The following is a 19,947-nucleotide window of genomic DNA, read 5'->3' as shown; positions in this document are numbered from 1 at the left end:
ACCACATCAACATAAACCATGGCACACCACATCAACATAAACCACGGCACACCACATCAACATAAACCACGACACACCACATCAACATAAACCACGACACACCACATCAACATATACCACGACACACCACATCAACATAAACCACGACACACCACATCAACATAAACCATGACACACCACATCAATATAAACCACCACACCACATCAAAATAAATCACCACATACCACATCAACATAAACCACGACACACCACATCAACATAAACCACGACACAGCACATCAATATAAACCACGACACATCACATCAACATAAACCACAACACACCACATCAACATAAACCATGACACACCACATCAACATAAACCACGACACACCACATCAACATAAACCACGGCACACCACATCAACATAAACCACGACACACCACATCAACATAAACTACGGCACACCACATCAACATAAACCATGGCACACCACATCAACATTAACCACGACACACCACATCAACATAAACCACGACACACCACATCAACATAAACTACGGCACACAACATCAACATAAACCATGGCACACCACATCAACATAAACCACGACACACCACATCAACATAAACTACGGCACACCACATCAACATAAACCACGACACACCACATCAACATAAACTACGGCACACAACATCAACATAAACCACCACACCACATCAACATATACCACGACACACCACATCAACATAAACCACGACACACCACATCAACATAAACTATGACACACCACATCAATATAAACCACCACACCACATCAAAATAAATCACCACATACCACATCAACATAAACCACGACACACCACATCAACATAAACCACGACACACCACATCAATATAAACCACGGCACACCACATCAAAATAAATCACCACATACCACATCAATATAAACCACGGCACACCACATCAACATAAACCACGACACACCACATCAACATAAACCACGACACACCACATCAACATAAACCACGACACACCACATCAACATAAACCACGGCACACCACATCAACATAAACCACTGCACACCACATCAACATAAACCACCACACCACATCAACATAAACCACGGCACACCACATCAACATAAACCTCGACACACCACATCAACATAAACCACGACACACCACATCAACATAAACCACGGCACACCACATCAACATAAACCACCACACCACATCAACATAAACCACGGCACACCACATCAACATAAACCACGGCACACCACATCAACATAAACCACGGCACATCAACATAAACCATGACACATCGCTTCGTTATTTTATCGCGCAGTGTCTTAATATTGGATGCTAACTTAAGCTACCAATTGATTAATGTAATGGTAAATGTTATCTAAGTAATCTGTATATAAGTTTTAATGTTAAATTGTACCAATACCTATTGAAACGACTTTTGTATGGTTATTCGCTTCATTGTGCATTAATGATTATTTTTACACAAGTTTCATGGAAACTGTACAGAGTGTTGAGTCACTAATGACTGTATACTGTGAGATGTATAGAGTGTTGAGTTGTTAATGACTTTATACTGTGAGATGTACAGAGTGTTGAGTCGTTAATGACTTTATACTGTGAGATGTACAGACGTTCAAAATACAAGAAAACACAATGAGATATCCAAACTAGAGAAATATACTTTACATAGAGTGAAATACCCAATGATTCACTTTCCAAAGTGGCATTACTACAGGTGGCCTGATTTATCTCAGATCTTAAAGTCAGACAAAATCCACAATCATTCATATATACATGATAGTGGTATTTTAGGAAAACAAAGTAACTCCATGAATTAGATATGTACGTAAATGTAATATATTTGTATCCACAGCAAGGAGGACAGTGAAAAGCCATGGTACAGGAAGAACGATACACCGGAGAGGAATCAGAGGGCCAAGAAAGCGTATGAGGCACTCATGACCGTAACACTCCGGAAACCAACGAGTCCTGCCTACCGGAACTTTTCTGAGGAGGTCAAACGGCGAGCCGGAAATGATAGTTTCACATATGGTGAAGACGAGGTTAGTGACGTCATTATTGCATGTATGGCACCTCAAAGTAATGGAAAATTCCAATGGCTATATTTAGTCTACTAGCTTATTTATAGAATTACGCAACGCATTCCATCCAAGTTTAAAAAGTTGATTGAAAATGAAAACACAATTCGTGATACTCTTTGCTATATATGGTATTCTTTGTTTGGCGTTTGATTACTTAAGGAGTGATGTGAGTTAGGTTTACAGCCATGAACTTTTAAAAAAAAACAATAAAAAATTGCATTTACTTGTCCCACACTTACACAGTGTCCTTCTAACTTCGTTTCAGGTGAATAGTTTTGTCGGTGCGTTTCATGACGCAGTCATTCTTTATGCCTTAGCACTGAACGAGACTCTGGCCAATAACCGCTCCATAACGAACGGGACGGAAATCACCCACCGGATGTGGAACAGAACATTTGAAGGTGAGCTATTTCCCGCAATTACATGACAACGCGTGATTTCAGCAATCAGAAATACTTTCAAGATCAATTATGTGGATTGTTATCGATCTTTGTCAAAGGTCTTCTTAAACAATAAATACAAGACAAAACCACTTCAGGATAAACACGTGAAGAAATGTTACCAATATTCAGAACCTTAGAATTAATTGCTCAGAATATTATAAATTATTATAAACCTAACTGTCCTTGTGTTTTAAAGCTATCATGGTATGTTTGTTATGTAAGACTGTCCTAGTTTTAAAGCTATCATGGTCTGTTTGTTTCTGTCCAAGTCTTTTGAAGATAACATGTTCTGTTTGTTTCTTAAATAGGAATCACGGGAACAGTCAGCATAGACAGCAATGGCGACCGAAACGCCGACTACTCCTTATTAGACATGAACCCCAAAAATGGAAAGTTTGAGGTCAGAATCCCAAGTTCGAATCTCAATCTTATAAATCATTACTCGATTTCCAGAAATAGGAGTTTGAAAGCATCTATCACTGGTCCATTTAATTTCAAAGCCAGTTTTCATGATGATTATTAAACATTGAAATGATGTCGTCAGTTTGACTGAAAATGTAAACAAGAAATCATTAACAGAAAAGTAAAGCAATTTATTGAAATTTATTAAAAAATTCTGGAAGATTCGAAATATTAGGTATTTTCATGAAAAGTACTATTTTTCTAGGGAAAATTGGTTCCAACAATAACTCAACAGTACAAGGATATCTGCACTGTCTACTGGACAGTAAAATGATTGTTTCATTTTGGGATTTTTACATTCATTTTATAACAGGTGGTAGCTAATTACTTTGGTAAAGACAAAAAATATATGCCGGTCCCCAACAAGCAAATTCACTGGGCTGGAAACAGGAAGTCAGCACCACCCGATACACCTAAGTGTGGATTCGACGGTGCCAAATGTCCTCCTGAAAGTAAGGGTGTTTTCGAATTTGTGTAACGTTTATACTGTACAGAAGAATATATCTATGAAATAGTTAATCACTGGTACACTGGGTGTTTGATAAAATATGATTTGCAAACTTTTTAAATTTTCTACTTAAGTCCTTGATATACCCTTTTTATCTCACCTGGATATGAAAATTAAAGTGTCAGAGCTTCTAAGATCGACGTTTGTCTGACTGTCTGTCACAAGGGTGCCATTTATCAAATTCTTTGTCAGTTTTGCTATATAATGTAGATTCAGGTTTGTTCAGGGCTCTGGGATATAAGGTATTCAAAGTTTTACATAGGATTATGTAGGAAAAATTAAAAAAAATTCTACTTGAGAATCATAAGGGCACAATCAATAAGTCATATTTCATATCCAAGTATTTTCATTTTGAGTAGCTTGTTTGTTCATACCATGGGTTCAAAGAAGGGGCCCCCCCGATTTAGATGTAATGTTTTGCATAATAAAATGCAGTAGTTCAGGTGAGTTATGTGACCCACAGGTGTCTTGTTTAAATAAAACTTCACACCTGTACTTAATGCATTGATTAAAGCATTGTGTATTTGTATTTTAGAGCCATTCCCTGAGTATGGCATCGTTATCATTGTACTGGGAACTCTACTGGTGATAGTGCTGGTGGCGGCTTTTTTTATATACAGGTAGGTGACACAGGAATATATATGTACAGATATATATGTATTATACAGGTATGTCACTGCAATAATATTTATAGGAATTTAGGTAACACAGGGAGCACAATACATATTTATATACCGATACCTGTACGTGTAGACCATACAGAGTAATAACAAGCATTACACGGTGAAAACTGCCTAATCCAACCCTTATGCAACCCGTTTGACTAGGCATTCCGACCATTTTCTTCATTCTCAATTTCATATTTTCATTTTTACACTGTTTATTCCGACACACTGTTTATCAACACACTCTGTATTTGGACAAAAATGTATCCCAGTGTATGTCGGATTAGACAGGTTTCACTGTACCGAAAATAACTCTGATTGACATTACAATACAATGGTTAGATGATGTAATGTGATTGTGTCAAATGCTCCAGAATTTAGACCACGTGACTGATTAGTACCAGGAACCCAAAATTACTTTTCAACCCCAGAGAAATCTACGAAGTTCCCGTATAGCTCTCTCTAGCGAATATACAGTGTAACTCGTCACGAATAACTCTCTCTAGCGAATATATAGTGTAATCAGTCACGAATAACTCTCTCTAGCGAATATTCACTGTAACTCGTCACGAATAACTCTCTCTAGCGAATATTCACTGTAACTCGTCACGAATAACTCTCTCTAGCGAATATTCACTGTAACTCGTCACGAATAACTCTCTCTAGCGAATATATAATGTAACTAGTCACGAATAACTCTCTCTAGCGAATATATAGTGTAATCAGTCACGAATAACCCTCTCTAGCGAATATACCGTGTAATCAGTCACGAATAACCCTCTCTAGCGAATATACTGTGTAACGCGTTACGAATAACCCTCTCTAGCGAATATACCGTGTAATCAGTCACGAATAACTCTCTCTAGCGAATATTCAGTGCAACTAGTCACGAATAGACTCTCTCTAGCGAATATATAGTGTAACCCGTCATGAATAACTCTCTAAAGAATATACAGTGTAATAGTAAATGCTGCAGTTTAAATTTAACTTCATAGTTCTTAAAAGTCTGTAGCTGAGCATAAATCCCGTTGTCAGTTTGTGTTCAGGATCGTCACTATTGGACATCATGGTGACGTCAGTATCGTCACTATTGGACATCATGGTGACGTCAGTATCGTCACTATTGGACATCATGGTGACGTCTTTCTATCGAACGTCCCAAATGTCATCACACCGATTGACTAATATTACATGTGACTAATATTACATGTGACTAATATTACACGTGACTAATAATACATGTGACTAATATTACATGTGACTAATAATACATGTGACTAATATTACATGTGACTAATAATACATGTGACTAATATTACATGTGACTAATAATACATGTGACTAATATTACATGTGACTAATAATACATGTGACTAATATTACATGTGACTAATATTACATGTGACTAATAATACATGTGACTAATATTACATGTGACTAATAATACATGTGACTAATATTACATGTGACTAATAATACATGTGACTAATATTACATGTGAGAGTCAAAAGATAGTACATGTAGCAGTTCTTTTATTTAAAAAAAAAAATTGCATTTGGTATTCAACATTACTTTAGATTAGTGTAAAAGAAAAATGCGTGATTTCTGATTTTAATCATTACATTCATAAATGATATTTATTTGTGTTGTTTTAAAAAAAATAATAGATATGTTTCAATGGACAAACAACTCCTTTAATTACAATAGGGTGGATTGGTCTGGACTCTGAAATTAAAGAGACAAAATAACTTTCAAGATTTTAGCTCTCCTGAGTACCAAGACATGTGTTGGTGGCAAATAGTCATAAAAATGAAAAGGAAAGAAAAGTTAAGGGGGCATGAATATTGATTATGAAGAGACAGTGTACAATGACAGTGAATTAATGTGAACTAGCCGACGTCTGGGTAACTGGTCACTTGTCAGAAATATTTGCTTCACATTCTTAGTAATGCAGTAACAGCCGGTCGCAGTGACCTTGTAATTTCGCCCTTCGTTTCAGGAGGCCCCGGGGTTGATGACCGTATCTTTTTCAAAGTCATTGATAACAATTTACAAATTTCACTTCAAACCATACTTTTCTAATTAAGAAACATTAGAAGAAATAAATGTTACTTTTTATCACGAAAAATATCGCCTTTTTACTTCTCGGGGTTTGAAATTTTTATTGAAGAAAGAAATTTCAGTTTTTTGAAAATACTGCGATGCATGCCGTCGGTGTCCGCCATGAAGCACGTTACACTTCATAGTGTCTTCACGTGTCTTGAAAAATGAAATTCCTTTTTTTTTTCTTAATTCACATTCTGCTTTCGTTTCTGTCAGATTTCCCAGTCATTAGAATAGACGCACTATATTTATCAAGATTCATACGCGCATTGTTCACAACAGCGTCACATTCATAAGGAAATGGCTATCATTATAATTTCTAAAGAAACAAAGGCAAATACATTGGGGATGTAAACATTTGATTACGAACAGACAAGATGAATGAACTGTACAACATATGCCACGGAACTTCATACAACGCATTCTGTCTGCCACAAAAGCTGATATTCATTTTGTAAGAGTTGTGATGGCAGACAAAGGAGAATGAGCCCCATGAGTGATTTATGACGGATTTGTAGTGAAACACATTCGACACCGATATCAATAGAAATTTCCTGTATCAATCTCATCTTTTTATTTTTAGATTACACAAGCATGAAAACCACAGCCCCCATTTCAAAGATTTCTGTGTATTTCTCAAAACGTCATCGCGGTGATTAGTCCGTTATTGCTACATATGTACATAATGTTCATAAGTCTGTGTCTCTATCTACATCTCTCTATCTACATCTCTCTATCTACATCTATCTAACTATATCTATCTACATCTATCTATCTACATTTATCTATCTATCTATCTATCTATCTACATCTATTTATCTAACTACATTTATCTATCTACATCTATCTATCTATCTACATCTATCTATCAATCTATCTACATCTATCTATCTACCTCCCTACTTACGTACATGTCTAGTAACTATGTATCTATTATATATCTATCTACATGTGTCTACAGCTATCTATTATATATCTATCTACATGTATTTATCTATTTACTTATTTATATATGCACCTATCTATCTATCTATCTATCTTCATGCATTTATCCCTCTTCGTGTATATCTCTCTCTTCTTCTCGAAGTTTAGTCTATATACATCGGACTCGTCATACAGTTATCACGATGGTTAGTGGGTTTTTTGGGGGGTTTTTGTATCAGAATTAAATATGTATGTTACCGGTCAACAGGGAATGCTTACTTCTCTTGAGCACATATGCTATGTACATGGGTCCGTGTTTGTCCTTCTCTTGATTTCGTATTCTTTATAGGATTTATTAGATTGATCACTGTTCGTTATCTTCACTTGTTTATATATACAATTCTTAGAATTCTATTATAGGCATTTCAATTGGGTTTTTTTCTTTCTCCTTAATATGTATGCCAGTTTCTGGCAAATCACGAAGGGACATTACAAGTTGCGTGCTATTAATTTTTTTTCCAAATTATTGCTGAAGGTTTGTTTTCTCCGTTTATGTTCACAAACGCATAAAGGTTTTTAAAATGGATTAAATCCAAGATTGTGCATTATTGTCGGCAGAGGGGATCAGCGTCTGAGACTGTCAGGTCACATCTCTGACGTCATTCATTACTGCCAATTATATCGTCTGTTCTAATTTAATATTCCAAATTACTCCATCCAAATATCTGCCAAATTAGGAAATGATTTAGTTAGAGGAGAAGGAATACTCAATATAATGATCTGGGCCAAAAAAACGACAAAAAGACACCGTAAATCAAAAATTGTCTTAAATGTCCTGAAATGGAACAGTGAATGCCTGGTAGTGAGCAACAGATCGAAAACAGAAGGATCCAGGAAAATTGTGATACCATCAAAAACAATTAATGGCTGGATTTGTGTAGCGTATTTAGAAACTAATTCATTAAGCTTTATTCTTTAACCGTCGTTGAAACAATGCTACTGAAAGTAGTATGTCTGTAAAATAAAAGGCCATGAATTTTCAATTAGGGAGCTGTCTAGCAGACTCGGTACTGCACTGGACTGTTTCCAACGTACCAAATTAAGAATGAGAAGACATAGAAAAAAGGCTTTCCTTCAGTAATCCATTATAGTTTCTGATTTCACAGATTGTCCGTTTTATCGCGTTATTTCCCCAGAATGTACAGAATATTTAGATCTATCATTCCCTATGTCTTACTAGCGCCTGATAAATCGCTATATGTGAGCATTCTCTATCGGGAACAGTACACACTGCATGGTGCAAATTTCCGTTTGGTGAACAATTGTTTTTAAAGAAATATATTTCATGAAAGGGAAATTTGATTACCTGATTTTTTACGAACATTGAAAAACGCAAAAACAGATCCCCTGTAGCGGGTGTACGTTACGTGGTTTACATGATAAATACTGTGGCTGCTTGCTTTCATCAGTTTCCATAGGCAGCAAATGTCACGCATATGCCAAAAATACTGTTTAGTTAATGCACAACTTCGTGGAAAATTTATTTAGATATTATTAGTTTATGAGCAAATATTATACCTCAATGAGTACTTACATCTATCCTACAAAAATAAAGACAATTCATATTCAACAAAAAATGTTAAATCGAATCTTAAATTTCTCGAAAAATATCTCAAACTGATTTTTTTATTTGAGCAGTCTTTTAAGTAAAATCTTATTTCTAATTCCAAGATTTGTTGCCCCCCCCCCCCCCCCCCCTCACACACACACACACACGAAAAACCCAGGCTAGATCAAACAAGACGCGGAGCATAGAATTTGATCTGATGATCCGCGCATGTCAAGAGAACAGGGCTCCGGATCAAGTAACTTAGAATAATAAATTTAATATGTACGCCATTATATATTCCAAATTCACGTTGATGATGAGGTGATAGATTAATTCCTAGTTGACAGAAAGACAAAAAATGTGTGTGTATGCATGCTTGTCTGTGACGCGGTCACATTGTTGATTATAGTGAGAGGTCAACAGTTTTAAAGTCAATCGGAGTACCACTCGGTTGTCGAGAAAAAAACCTCGGATGTGATACATCACTATATTGAACACACTTTGGGTCACATGACAAGATAGATGACACACTCTCCAAATTAACTCTTAACTGAGCAATTACTTCCCTTCTTATTCCTATAGAAAAATCGCTTCTCTCATATGTTTGAATATTTTGTATATTTTATTCAAATAAATGTTTTCGGGAGTTGCCATCTTTTGTGCACATAAGGTCCAAGTGTAAAACTGAAGCAGCTTGTTCTCGAATAAAATATTTTGTTCAACTGAAAATAAATGCATTTATATAAAATAGGCCACTTTAAGATATTTTATATCTAAAAGACGAAAACAAAAATGACAGCAAATAGATTTTTGTATCTATCACAGTGATCAGTCATCCAAAAAATTACTTTGTTAAACACCACTCTGATTCCATGCACAAGTACTCAGAATTTGAAATTAAAAATATGCTGGGGTTCCTCATTGACAATATTTTCGTGGTCTTTGGTGATCTGTTCCAACAGTCTGTTGGAATTCCCATGTGCACGAATTGTACTCCTTTGTTAGCTGAACTGTTTTTATATTCATATGAAGCAGAATTTATTCAAAAACTTCTACGTGAGAAGAAAAAATATCTTGTTGTGGCCTTCAATTTGACATTTAGATATATCGACCATTGGATCACATGACATATCGACATATTCGTTATATATATTCGACATATCTATTACCAATAATAATTCCCATTCATATGTCGATTCGATATATCCCAGTGAAACTCGAAATAAAATACACCACAGAGTCGTCCACTTCTGCTTCATACTTAGATATTTTATTGGAAATATATATTAACGGCAAACTATCAACTCAACTTTATGACGAACGGGATGATTTCAGCTTCTCCATCGTCGACTTCCCTTATTTATGTAGTAATAATCCATTATCACCTGCATATGGTGTTTATATATCTCAACTGATTCGATACGCAAGAGTTTGTTCTGCGTATGGTCAGTTTTTAAATCGAGGCAGGCTGCTTACAAACAAATTCAAGGTGCTGGAGTTTCAACAGTCTCGTATAAAATCAGCAAATCGCAAATTATATGGTCGTTATAACGATCTAGTTTGCCAATACAGCCTATCATTGGGTCAAATGCTGTCTGACTTGTTTCATACCGATTGTTAGGCCGTTCTTGGCATACTGATTTTGACTACGGATAACTCCGTTTACCTGATATAGGGCTCTCGGCGGGTGTGTCCGTTCGACAGAGGATGGTTACCCCTCCTAGGCACCTGATCCTACCTCAGGTATATCTAGGGGTCAGTGTTTGCCCAACTCTCTATTTTGTATTGCTAATACGAGTTATGAAATTGATCACTGTTCGTTATCTTCACCTTTCACAGATGTCCTGCGTAGTCTGTAATACGCCGGATGCGATTCACATCTTTACCACGAAAAGCCTTGTATTCTGGGGCCTACATCAGAGAAAATCGCTAAATATGCTGCATTTACAGTAACTGCCTATTACCCTGGCATTATTTGGGAAGTGACTGTTGATTCATTTGGTCAAGACTTCTCCAAACCTCCGAATTCCAACCTAACCATTGGGTGTGGGGTATTTATATGAATATTACATGTAACTAAATGTCCAGGTAACAAGAGCTATCAAATAAAGGAACAGTGAGAGAATAGAACAGCAAAAAGAAAAATATATTACAATCAATACCTTTCATACTCGTGTAGAATCAATAGTGCACTTGTGTGCCAAGGACAAAGGCCCTCTCATAATGGCAGTCTTTTAATTTACACTTAATTACAGAAAATACAATGAAAGATTATTCATATATATTATAGGGATATAAAATATCATTGCAATTACTATACATTCTTGTCGCCCAAGTAACTTTCATTTTTACTTGTAAGTTTCCAACATGGTCATTCTTGTATATTGTATATATCAACACTAAATTTCTGCACTGACATCGACACAATATACATATATTTAAGGTAGTCATTCATGACATCGACATAATATACATATATTTAAGGTAGTCATTCATGACATCGACATAATATACATATATTTAAGGTGGTCGTTCATGACATCGACATAATATACATATATTTAAGGTAGTCATTCATGATACAGCCATATGCTCATTTTACTAGTTATAACATTAAATGAAAAAGTTTCAATAATCCATTCATTTACAATTCTGAAAGATATCTGATTTAGTTTCACGGTCGCGGTAGAGCATTCGCTTCGTAATGCTTCTTCGCCAAACGCTTGACATTTAGAAGTGAGAATCAAGGGTTTTCAGATTTGACTTTCGGAGATCCCGTGTCGCGACAGGAGTTGGCACGTTAAAGAACCCTCACTGCTACAGCAGTGAGCGCTAACCGTAGGTACTTCACCTACGACTGGTGACGTCTGAATATGAGTGAAAATCATTTACAGAACGTGAAACAAAAAGAAACACTCCATGAATGCAATATTTAAGGTATACAGTTCCCATTATACTATAACGCACTTGAAGACAACTGTGCTTGAGTGGTATTATCGTCATGTGTATAACAATTAACAAGTTTATTCCAAGATTGAAATACATCAAACCAAAACTGTTCCTTAGATTTCCCCACTTTCTGTAGAGCATAAAGTGGCCCTTAAGAAGTAACTTTATTGATATCAATATCTGCATCTATACATGACTGTCATGTGGCAGAAACCTTAAGTAATTTCACCCAAGGTATTTTCATGGTGTCTTTAACATTCTCTATACCAATCAAGTTTTCCCCTTTTATAATCCTGCACTGCTACTTCTTTCTTGTTAATTTGAAATGAGGACAGAATTCAAAGAAAACATATCTTTAGATGGATTTGGTAAAGTAATCAATAAATGTACCAGTTTGAATATAACAGGTGATTCAATTACAGTGGTACAAGCAATAGGGGGGATTTCTTCTTTCACATGTTTTTAACAAAGTTTAAATACATTTAAAAAATATTTAGAATACTTTTAACAATCTCTCGTAATTCCGTTAAATTCTATATCCAGTACTTTAAAATATCTATTTTCCCATGTCAAATATGTGTTCATTTTTCCTTTAAATTTACGTAACTTGCGATTTACTGATATACCATATATTTGTTTGAATACATTTCATTCTTGAATAAAAGCCCCCAAGGATTGTCTAGTGCCATCTGAGAAAAGAGTAATATCATCTGCAAATTTTGATGTTAAATTGTGACTTTCCCTATCTTTATCCCCGTATTAGTTTATTACCTCTTAATCTAATAGCAAGAATCTCCGTGCATGATAAAGAGAATGGTGGGAAGTTAGACCCCCTTGTCTACCACCTTTTATTCTTGACAATCCCTACCTTGGTTCATTCTTGTTATAATGTTTTTGTAAAAATGATTTACACCTAATTATTGAATTACAAAGCTGACAAAAAGAATCAACACTCATATAATAAAGTTTCGTATATAAAAGGGTTGTGCCGGATTAATCCAGGAATATGTTTGACTTTTGTATAATTCAAGATGTATTTTAATTTTGTTTGTCTGACATGATAAATACAATGACTATTTTGCCTTACATAATAAATACAATGATGTTTGTTGTCTGATATAATAAATACCGTGACTGTCTGTTGCCTCACGTGATAAATACAATGGCTGTTTGTCGCCTCATGAAAGGTGAAGATAACGAACAGCGATCAATCCCATAACTCCTATAAGCAATACAAAATAGATAGTTGGGCAAACACAGACCCCTGGACACACCAGGTGGGATCAGGTGCCTAGGAGGAGTAAGCATTCCCTGTCGACCGGTCACACGCACCGTGAGCATTGTATCCTGATCAGGTAAACGGAGTGTCAAGAACGGCCTAACAATCGGTATGAAACACGCCAGACAGGATTTGACCCAATGATAGGTTGTATTGACGAACTAGATCGTTATAACGACTTCAATCGAGACTGTTGAAACCCCTGTACCATCAACTTGTTTGTCAGTAGCTTGCCGCGATTTAAAAACTGACTATACGATGTAATAAATCCAGTGACTGCTTGCTACCTTATGTGATAAATACATTGACTATTGCCTCGCGTGATAAACTTTGTTTGTCTAACATGCCTACAATGCCTTTTTGTTGTCTGATATGATAAATACATTGACTATTGAATCGAAGTTAAAGTGAGTGTATTCCTTTTTCTTAGACATATAAAGCTGGAGGCCGAGTTAGCGGAAATGAATTGGCGCGTGCGGTGGGACGACATAATGTTCGGTACCATGGAAAACGACCGGAAGATGAGACGTCAAGGCAGCAATCTCAGTCTCACTAGGGTATGTCAAGTTACCTCTGTGCTCTCTCTCCATATTTCATGCACTCAGTAATGATAATGGAAATTTTATACAATGTCTGTTTATGTAGAATAATGACGCTTAGAATGTTTACTTCTTGACATTTCAAAGCTCCGTTCTTGAAAATGTTTTCAACCTGAATTCGGCAATGGTCCACACAAAGACACACATATTCTTTTCTTTGCTCTCTAATGATAATCTCTGCCTTCCTGATTAATACGGCTTCTATGCTTCTTTGACTTTAAATGTTGTTGTACTTCGCCCTTGTGTATACCTGATTCATCCCCCTGAATTCTTGTGATTTCTTTTCCCTTCCTTCCAAGTATAATTATTTATAGGAAATTTCCTGATTGATATATAATTCTCAGTACCAGACTTTGAGATTGTTGTCAAGGTGGAGAATTTGGTATCGTATTAAGCTAAGAAACGTTATTCGTGGTAATAATATCGATGTACTACAAACGTTAAACTAAAATACCATGGCAGCCATGTTTCCTCCACAGACGACAAATGGAGAGGCATGCGCAGAAGGGCGCGTGTTGATAGAACGGTCAGATGCGCATGAACTGGATTGGTGCCAATGTGGACAATGTGAGGCGGCAGAGGGGCCCACGAAACGAGTGTGTTGTAGACAGCTAGAGCTCTATGGGATATTCCAGGAAGGCGGAACATGCATTACATCAAATAAAGAATTTCGGGAAGTAGTTTTGAATCGTGACGTCCTGTTGGCTGTTTTCATTCACGTGATGCTTGTTCGGCGACAGAGGGGCGTGGCTCCAGTGAATCTAAGTGCATGGTAAGATTTCAGTGTATATCACTTTAAGACCTTTCATCATTCGCATTTCTCATTCAACAACATTGAATGAGGATTCTGATCTTGTGATAACCGTTGCTGAGATACGTAACAGCTCCTTATCGAAGCTAATGACGCTCAATTTGTATAATTGTTCATTAAAAATACCCTGGATCAATTTAGTACCGATCCAGTCTCCTTAATACCGTCCTTTATTTTCAGCAAACTGAGGCTGATGGCTACGCGTCAGTTTTTATGTTGGATGCACAGAGGAGAGAAGCTGAAGAAAGAGAGCCGAATGGCCGTTCCCTCGTGTGTATCACGTGCTATTAGAATAGAGTTCCCGGATGGTAACGTTGACGATAACTCCAGAGGAAGCGTCACCGAGTCTTCTCTGACGGGAGTTATTCCCCTTGACAAAATAGCCTGATATAGCGATATTAAGACGGCGAGACTTTGTCTCCCTCAAAAAATCATACCGAAATGAACATTTTAAAATGTATCATTGTATATTATTGTGGATGTATAACTCATCGTCCCTTGATCCAAATTTGTAGGTCATTGCTTTTGGTGCAAAATGGGCTCCTAGATTTTATTTTGTTTGCTCATCAGAAAAGTGCTCATCATGTGCTGACGTTTTGCTCATCCTAAAATTTGTGATGCTATGTAACTACATGTACAGCTGTTTGATAATACTGCACAGTGTTAGTCATGCAGCTGTTTATTGTAGGTATTCCATGTGATATTGGTATTTTTAATATGTTCTTCAGTGGATACAAATGGATATATTTGACAAAAAAATACCTAAAGCTACTTTCGTTTTCAATTTTCAAATTAACAACTTTCCATTTTGAATTTCATGTAGATCGCTTAGATTTATCGATATAATGAATGCTATTGCTATTACAAAATATATAGTGAAGACATATATAGTCTACATAATACTTCCCCAGTCCAATGACTAATTATTGAATATACATTGATATAGAGTATTATGTATTTATAGGAAGAATTGATTATTTGAAATAACCATTGACATTTATTAACCTTTCCGTTCATTTGTTACATTTTGTACATAAAGGGGAAAATTTATAATACTAGTCCCCAACAATCAAATGTTCGTTAGGATGAGAAGTTTGAAGTCACTTTATAAATCTGCACTTTCTGACATTGGGCCAGTAATACATGCATTTTATTTCTCTTACAAAAGTTGCTTTAAATCAGTGAAACCGAAAACTGATAGGGATTGGTCCAATGTCAAAGAGCGCTATAGAGTGACTGATATCTATACTGTTGTGTCATTGGATTCTCTCGATAGAAAATGATACTTCGCTCCAACACTACATGTATCTCCAATATCGCACGATTTGATAAATGTTTTCCCCAAATTTACAAATATTTTTCTGGAAAAAGGAGTTGTTCTAAATTATAGAGGCTTTGCAACTTGTAGCTTAGCCGACCAAACCCCGCACACAAAAAACAACAGAAACACTGACTCAGCCGACCAAACTCCGCACATAAAAACTATAGAAACGCTTATTTTTAATGTGTGTTTCGATATGCTTTCTCTTTGTTAAGTGAAAATGAGTTAAAGACTTTCGTTTAATGGGAAACTTTTAAACAGAACACTGTCTTTATATTTCCTTTTTCGTTATTTAGAAGCCCAGAAAATAAAATATCATTCAGATTTCCCTCGATCACCGTCAATAGTACTGTAATTTGGGGACTAGTAAAATGTAGTTTTCTCATTAAGTATGCAACTGTATCAAAATCCATACTCTCTTTGTGTAATGGAATGTTATCAAAGCATGAAAATAATGTACAGATATTTCACCTACCTGAAATGATTCTAAAAAGGTTTTTTTCGGTAACGGTCCACTGAGAAATATGTAAAGACATTTTTATTCCAATGAATGAATGACATTTATATTATCTGAGTACCTGTAACTCCGCGGCAGTGTATCACCAGTGCTTAGCTTCAAAATTTATTTTAACTGGACTCAGTGTAGTGTATCTACTGCTGGTGAATTTGAGTTTGTTATGACATGTTTATATAAGAAATATTTCATCCATTCATTTGTTAACCTTTTCCCTTTCATATTATCATCTGTCTTGTATGAAATATTATAATCAATAAAAAAAGTAGCAAAGTTCTGGTTTTATATCATTTGGGAAGTGAGAGATAAAGAAAGAGAGGAGTAATTTCATCTGCGTACAGGAAACCTGCTGAACCAGTTCATGACATATTTTTATTTTCCCTTCCAAGGATTTTAGTTTGTTCCTATTGTTGTTTTGTCATTGTCATTTTGGAGTTTGCCTGTATCACTGTTTTGCCTTTGTTATATTCAAGCTTCTATCTGCTGGTTTTGTTATACATGTATTTGAGGTTCTTTGTAAGTGTTGTTTTGTCTATATTTGAGGTTTTAGTATTATTTTGCCCTTGAAAGGTTTGAGTTCGTCTTTACTGTTGTTTTCCTGTTGATGTGTTTCTCTCTGTTTTGTTTTTGATGTAGACGAGATCGTCTTTACTGTTTGTGATTTCATTCCAGCGAAACTCTTTGACTAGTGATTGTTCCGGTGACACTATTGCCGTCCATCTTAGTGACGTAGTTCAGAGGCAACTCTTCACTAAAACTGGATACTACAAGGTAAGTAACACTTACATAATGTCTCTTCATACACAATAATCATATCAAGGTAGGTAACTCACACAGTAAATATCAAGGTAGATAACTCACACTGAATATCAAGGTAGATAACTCACATAGTGAATATCAAGGTAGATAACTCACACAGGGAATATCAAGGTAGATAACTCACACAGTGAATATCAAGGTAGATAACTCACACTGAATATCAAGGTAGATAACTCACATGGTGAATATCAAGGTAGATAACTCACAGTGAATACCAAGGTAGATAACTCACACAGTGAATATCAAGGTAGATAACTCACACAAGGAATGTCAAGGTAGAAAATTCACATAGGGTAGATAGGTAGATAGCTCACACAGTGAATATCAAGGTAGATAATTCTCACAGACTGGTTATTTTAAATACGATATCCCACGCAAACTTAAAGTGAGAGAATTCTCATAGGCCGACTATGACAAGACACGCTGTTTGTTACTTGTATGTTAGTGACTGAGTTAAGGTAGGTGCCTCACATTGATTAACAGATTGGTCAGGTAACTTTGGTAGTTTTGTAAAGGTAGGTAATTCGCACATAACTGACTGTGTCACGGGAGGTACACGTATCTCGCAAACACTAGCTATGCCAGAGTAACAATTAAGAAAGAAATTGCTCTATACAGGCATTGAGAAGTTAATAATCAAGAACTGCGTATGATTCATGCAAAGAAAATGGGGAAAGAGAAATTCATTTGAAAGCTGCAAGATTGAAGTAAAGATTCACTTTAAAGTACTCTACAAAAGAGAAAGATCTGTTAACTCAATTCATAATATTTACACTTTATTCCAGGGCGCCATTGTAGCGATCAAGAGAATCAACAGAAGCAGCATAAATATCAGCAAACCACTACTGATGGCCGTGAAGAGGGTAAACACCTACCATACACACTGTTAATGAGTTCTTATTGATAAAACAAAGGTCACAAAACTTTAAATTAATCTCTATTGCAGGTCAAGGATTTGCAGAACGACCACATCGTGCGCTTTCTTGGGGCGTGTATAGACCCGCCAAACATGTGTATAGTGACGGAATACTGTCAGAAAGGAAGTCTACAGGACGTCTTAGAAAATGAACAAATTAAACTGGATTGGATGTTTCGCTACTCGCTCATGCAAGACATTTTACGGGTGAGTTCATGAGAGATTAAAACACTATACAGTAAAACACGCTTATAACGAATTCACGCATATTGAGAATCCTCTATGAGAGAAAAATAACAAAACATTTACTGGATATAACGAAGTTTAGTTATAGCGAATTGTTTTCGCTTGCCCTGGAGGTTCGCTATAACAATGTTTTACTGCATGTGGACCGGGATGCAATATAAATAGCACAATTAAAAGAATACTAATTATGCCATATGAATTACAGGGGATGTCCTATCTTCATAGCAGTGATATCCGTTCTCATGGTAACCTTAAGAGTACCAACTGTGTAGTGGACGGTAGATTTGTCCTGAAAATCACAGATTTTGGTTTGCACGCGATGAGGACACCCGACCCAGACGTAGAGGAGGGCTCTTATGCATATTACAGAAGTAAGTTCACAAGTCAGAGGTTAAATCAACTCAAATGTAGAATTATTTTCAAGCTTCCTGAAATTAGCCACTGTTACGGATTAATCATGCGTTATTTGAAATTCAGGTTTCTTGTGGACGGCACCGGAATTACTCCGCATGCACCAGAGGCCATCGGAAGGGACCCAAAAAGGAGACGTGTACAGCTTTGCCATTATATGTCAGGAGATCGTATACAGAATGGGCGTGTTTTACCTGAGTAATTTTGACATTGGGCCTTCAGGTACTATTTATAGAATCCTTAGATTAGTATATTTGAGAAGATCAAGGCATTCGACAAATGAAAATGCATTTTGAAATGAAAAACAAATCGTATATAGGAAAGGGAGGAAATAACGTATGTATGAATGTATACTATTTACATGACTCTCCCTGTGCGCCAGATTTAATCGCGGACTTGCCTTAATCCTCCTTGTGTTGGACAAATTAGGCTTTGACGGGAAAATAATTACATACTGCTAATGGAATGAGGGGTCCCTTACTTACAAAATCTATATATAGCTTCTTGTGAATACTGTTTGGGACTTTTTTATGTCAATATGACCGGGGATTGATTGATTGATGTATTTACAGTTATTAGAACAGACACGGACACGTGAGGAGGGGCAGACATAGATATTTAAGTATTGATTTCTTCCTGGACCAGGCATTGTAACAGAACACTGTACATCTTCTTTTCCTCATTTATTCACGATAATTACTACAGTTTTTGGTTCTATTATATGTATTGCTGGCACGGAAAATAGTGATTTCCGGCGAATCACGCACATTCATCAGCAAATAAAGTTTCTCCGTTGGGGATTTGGTTTAGAGTCTGTTATTGTAGTTCATAAACCTGATGTGGAGTACGACGCGACCTTGTCATAAAACTGTCAAAGTGTTCAACTGTGGGTTTCAGTACTGTTTATTTATAGAGTTTGGTGGATAATTTGACACCGGATTAACTGAGGCACATTTAAAACATGACGATAAAATAGCTGCTTGTTCATTTTCTCCAGAGATATATGAAAAAGTGAAAAATGGAATAAAACCTTATTTCCGACCGACGTTAGAGGAGTGTGATTGCCCCTGTGACGAATTGGCTGACGTCATCAGACGTTGTTGGGCGGAAGATCCAATGGAGCGACCGGATTTCCAGGCGCTGAAATCCATCATCAGAAAATTAAACAAGTAAGACTTATCGTAATGATACTATTCATGACATCATCATTGATATTTTTTAAGATAAAAAAGAATAATCATAAAGGATT

General features: G+C 36.2%; 1 protein-coding gene across 7 annotated transcripts in view; it reads left to right on the top strand.

The window, feature by feature from the left end:
* Window positions 1–19,947, top strand: part of LOC125662688 (atrial natriuretic peptide receptor 1-like) — a 282,927-nt gene that overhangs the window by 254,848 nt on the left and 8,132 nt on the right. For all 7 annotated transcript variants that reach the window (XM_048894996.2, XM_048894997.2, XM_048894993.2 and 4 more), the window contains 12 exons: window positions 1,891–2,080; window positions 2,385–2,520; window positions 2,871–2,962; window positions 3,338–3,476; window positions 4,068–4,152; window positions 13,492–13,618; window positions 16,979–17,077; window positions 17,911–17,988; window positions 18,072–18,248; window positions 18,493–18,658; window positions 18,765–18,920; window positions 19,696–19,867. In XM_048894996.2, coding sequence (XP_048750953.2) covers window positions 1,891–2,080; window positions 2,385–2,520; window positions 2,871–2,962; window positions 3,338–3,476; window positions 4,068–4,152; window positions 13,492–13,618; window positions 16,979–17,077; window positions 17,911–17,988; window positions 18,072–18,248; window positions 18,493–18,658; window positions 18,765–18,920; window positions 19,696–19,867 — 1,617 coding nt within the window. The remainder of the gene's footprint in view (window positions 1–1,890; window positions 2,081–2,384; window positions 2,521–2,870; window positions 2,963–3,337; window positions 3,477–4,067; window positions 4,153–13,491; window positions 13,619–16,978; window positions 17,078–17,910; window positions 17,989–18,071; window positions 18,249–18,492; window positions 18,659–18,764; window positions 18,921–19,695; window positions 19,868–19,947) is intronic.

The sequence above is a fragment of the Ostrea edulis genome, chromosome 8 (assembly GCF_947568905.1).
Source record: "Ostrea edulis chromosome 8, xbOstEdul1.1, whole genome shotgun sequence".
NCBI lineage: Eukaryota > Metazoa > Mollusca > Bivalvia > Ostreida > Ostreidae > Ostrea > Ostrea edulis.
This window is presented reverse-complemented; position numbering and strand designations above follow the sequence as displayed.